At 40.9% G+C, this 3,438-nt stretch overlaps 1 protein-coding gene across 1 annotated transcript in view; it reads right to left on the reverse strand.

The window, feature by feature from the left end:
- Positions 1-408: 408 nt before the first annotated feature.
- LOC103374830 (Ig mu chain C region) overlaps positions 409-3,438 on the reverse strand; it is a 14,872-nt gene continuing 11,842 nt past the window's right edge. Inside the window, 4 exon segments of the mRNA XM_074465737.1 lie at positions 409-876; positions 957-1,268; positions 1,366-1,641; positions 1,875-2,162. Coding sequence (XP_074321838.1) covers positions 539-876; positions 957-1,268; positions 1,366-1,641; positions 1,875-2,162 — 1,214 coding nt within the window. The 3' untranslated portion in view covers positions 409-538.

Below are 3,438 nucleotides of genomic sequence, written 5' to 3' on the forward strand. Positions count from 1 at the left end.
GCTGCACGGGGAGAACATGCAAACTCCACGCGAACCGGCAACCTTCTTGCTGCGAGGCAACAGTGCTACCAACTGCGCCACCTTGCAGCCCCATGTGACATGTATGAAAGTTTATCCACACAGTACCGAGAGGCGTCACTGAAAGCTACAATGCGATCCTTTGTGCTTTCTTTACAGCTTCTGCAGTTTCCTCCCGTTCTAATCCCTTTCTGTAGCACCTTTTCACTGTTTAGAGCCACATTGCACAACCCACCACCAACATTACAAAAGACAGATTCATGTGAAACCTTCGCCAAACATTTGCCGGCTTTGCTCCGACTGCTCATAAACAAACATGCAACACTGGATCTTTATGCAACATTTATTTAGAACAGGATGTAAGACAGCGTGATGACACACATTCAAGAAATCTCCACAACTACCGACGAAACAAAATGACACTGTGACTTGAACGTACACAAAGACTGATGCCGTTTTCACAGAGACAGAGGGACACATTTGCACAAAACACCACAGTCAAAAGCTGAACCAACGCTGTTTAACATTCAGTCTGGTTACCCATGGCCTTGGACACTCCTCGAGGTTTCATAGGTTTATCACGACCCGCAGACCAGACGTTGCAGTTGATCTTGTAGTCACCGTTCCACTTCTCCTTGGTGGTGGTGTACAGACTTGTCACTGAGTAGCCGTTTTCGGTCTTCTGTGGGGGGAAGTTGACGCCATCGGTAAAGACTCCAGTGTTTTGTCCTTTGTCTTCTGACCAGGCGATGTAGTAATCCTGCAGTGTGGAGCTGGAGACCAGACACACCAGAGTGACTTCTTGTCCGATGTCCTCCTCGGGGAGGATGTGAACTGTCACCTTTGGCTCTGTCCCGTCTAAAAGAAAGGGAAGTTTAAGCTTAAGCTGATATATAGGCTGCCATTATTGAATTTGTCCACAATCTATTAGTACATACCTCCTTTGTGGACAGTCAGATCTTGAATCACTGGTGTCACATCTTCTCTAATGGCAGAACACCTCACTTTCCTGACTCTGGCCCAGTCAGTGCGACTAAGAGTCAGTGTGCTGGTTTTATTGTACTGATTGCCCTCAGAGTGAGCTGTTTCCTTGATGTCATCGCTCACGTGTTCCCCATTAATCTGCCAGAAGATTTTGGTTTCACTCACGATGGCCTCATCTTGTCCGGCGACAACACACTCCAACTCCGCCTGGTTGTTGTTGAATATTTTGTTGGCACTCGGAGGGTTGAGTGTCACTGTGATGGGAGCTACACGAGGGACAGGAACGACATTTTAATATTTCGAATCGGAAAAAAACACCAGAATGTCTAGCAGTATTTAGTAGTAATCATAATAGAACGTCACCTTTTGAGGCCTTCTTCATATATATTGTCCCAGAGTGAGTCACCTCACATGTGTAAACTGCTTTACTGTCCCATTCGCTGTTCTTGACCTTTAAGATACTAACAGCTGAATGTGATTCATTAGGGAGCCATTCGTTATACCCGTTCACCTCACTGCCATTTTTTTCCCACTTGATCGACGAACTTTCAGGGAAGAAATCCTCAATCATGCACACCAGTGCCTGCTCATCTCCATTCGGCACTGACAGCAAAGCTACCTTCGGAGGAAAAGAGGCCCCTGAAAAAAAAATGTAGAGACGCACAGATTTATTAGCTTTAACTGTCACCGTGCTCCTCTGATGGTTCAGACAAGACGAGACGTTTTGGTGAAATAATAGAGAATTACACAAGAAGAGGGGGACCTCTGAGGCAAGGCTTTTTCAGGTTTTGTTGCAAAAAATAGAAAAAAACTAACAAAAAAATAAAATAAAGGCAAAAGAGAGATCTAAAAGAAAGCTAAAAATCCCATACTTTTAACATTCACATTCTTGTTTCCTCCAGGATGAGTCACAGAACACTGGTAGGACAATGAATCCCCGTCGGATCTGGACACTTGGATCAAACTGACTCCTGCGTATTTTTTATTAGTCTGCACTGAAGGATATTGCTGAGAAACCAGTTTGTTCCCGCTGGCATCGTTCCATTGAAAAGTAAGACTCTGTGGGTAGAAGTCACGCGCGAGACAGCCAAGAGTGACTTTATCGCCGGTCGCAGAACAAGACAGAACCAAAGGGAACACGGTTGGTGCTGCAGGTGTTTCTGTAAAGCAGGAAAAAAAAACAACAAACTGTCAAATTATACACACAAACTCCATGATTATGTTAAGTTAATGGAAATACCAGCATTCTCAGATGCTGTTATCTACATTTACTTTGTCTATGGGATCTTTCCAGCTGATTGTAAAAACAATATCAGCAGTTCAAGTTACACCAACTGTTGAATGGAAAAGTGCGTTAAGGTTTCCAGCTTGCATTTTGTTTTGTTTTCAGCACATATTTAAGCATGTTGGAACTGATCACTGTAATACCGAGACTTTATCAAACACACAAAANTATTTTATTTTATTTTTAATGATCCTTTTTTTTGCTTGTGTTGCACATTTCAGTTTTGGTTGCTTTGAATTTTTATTTTTTTTTTAAAGTTTTTTTGTTTTTGTTTTTGCTTGAAAAACTTCAATCAATTTATCCCTAGTCATCTGGTATATATATTTCTTATATATATATATAATTGTAATCTAAACAAATATTATGTATAATTACTTTAGATCTGTCTAATCATGCATTATTGTCAAATAGACTAATGACATAGCAACTGTTTTTTTGGGATTAAAATCCTGAAAAGCCACAGCAGGAGTTTCATCAAGTCTCAGTTCAGACCTTTATAAACCAATTTCAAAAGCAGTTTTTATTTTTCCTTCCTCATCTGCAGAGAAATATATGGATTTGCATGAGAAAAGTCTCCATCATGTTGCAGTTTCAGTGTCACAGCCTGCTTCGGTGGAACTGTCTCACAGGCAAATGCAAAACAAAGCTAACAAGCATCATTAGTCAAGCAGCTACCGTGACTGTCTGGAAAGAGGAATGCATTATGAGGACACCAAAGACACCAAATGTGCTGTGATGATTTGCCTTCTGCAGTATCAAGAAGAGCAGTGATGTGAAATTACTCATTTTAAAAAGCTTCACTGTCATTCAGCAAAGCATGTGTGATTAAGTTTAACTCTGAACTTGTAAATTGGGGTTTCAGGGTCATCATTGTTCTGTTGCTACAAAAAACAAAAAAACAAATCCCAAGATGCACGTTGAAGGATTGTACAGAAATATTAACACAACAGCCAGAGCTCAATGTAGATTTCACCTAAGACCTGTAACATTATTTATGTGACAATTTTGCACTGTAGCAGGAAAAACTGGTGGTGATTTTGACCGGAAACTATTAAATAAAACCCACAATTCATACCTTACAGACAAATCTGCATGTCAGCTCCCATTAAGGATACAGAAAACTGGATGTTTAAGAATTTTCTTCAGTTGAA

Source organism: Stegastes partitus, unplaced genomic scaffold (assembly GCF_000690725.1).
Source record: "Stegastes partitus isolate 25-593 unplaced genomic scaffold, Stegastes_partitus-1.0.2 Scaffold43, whole genome shotgun sequence".
Lineage (NCBI taxonomy): Eukaryota > Metazoa > Chordata > Actinopteri > Pomacentridae > Stegastes > Stegastes partitus.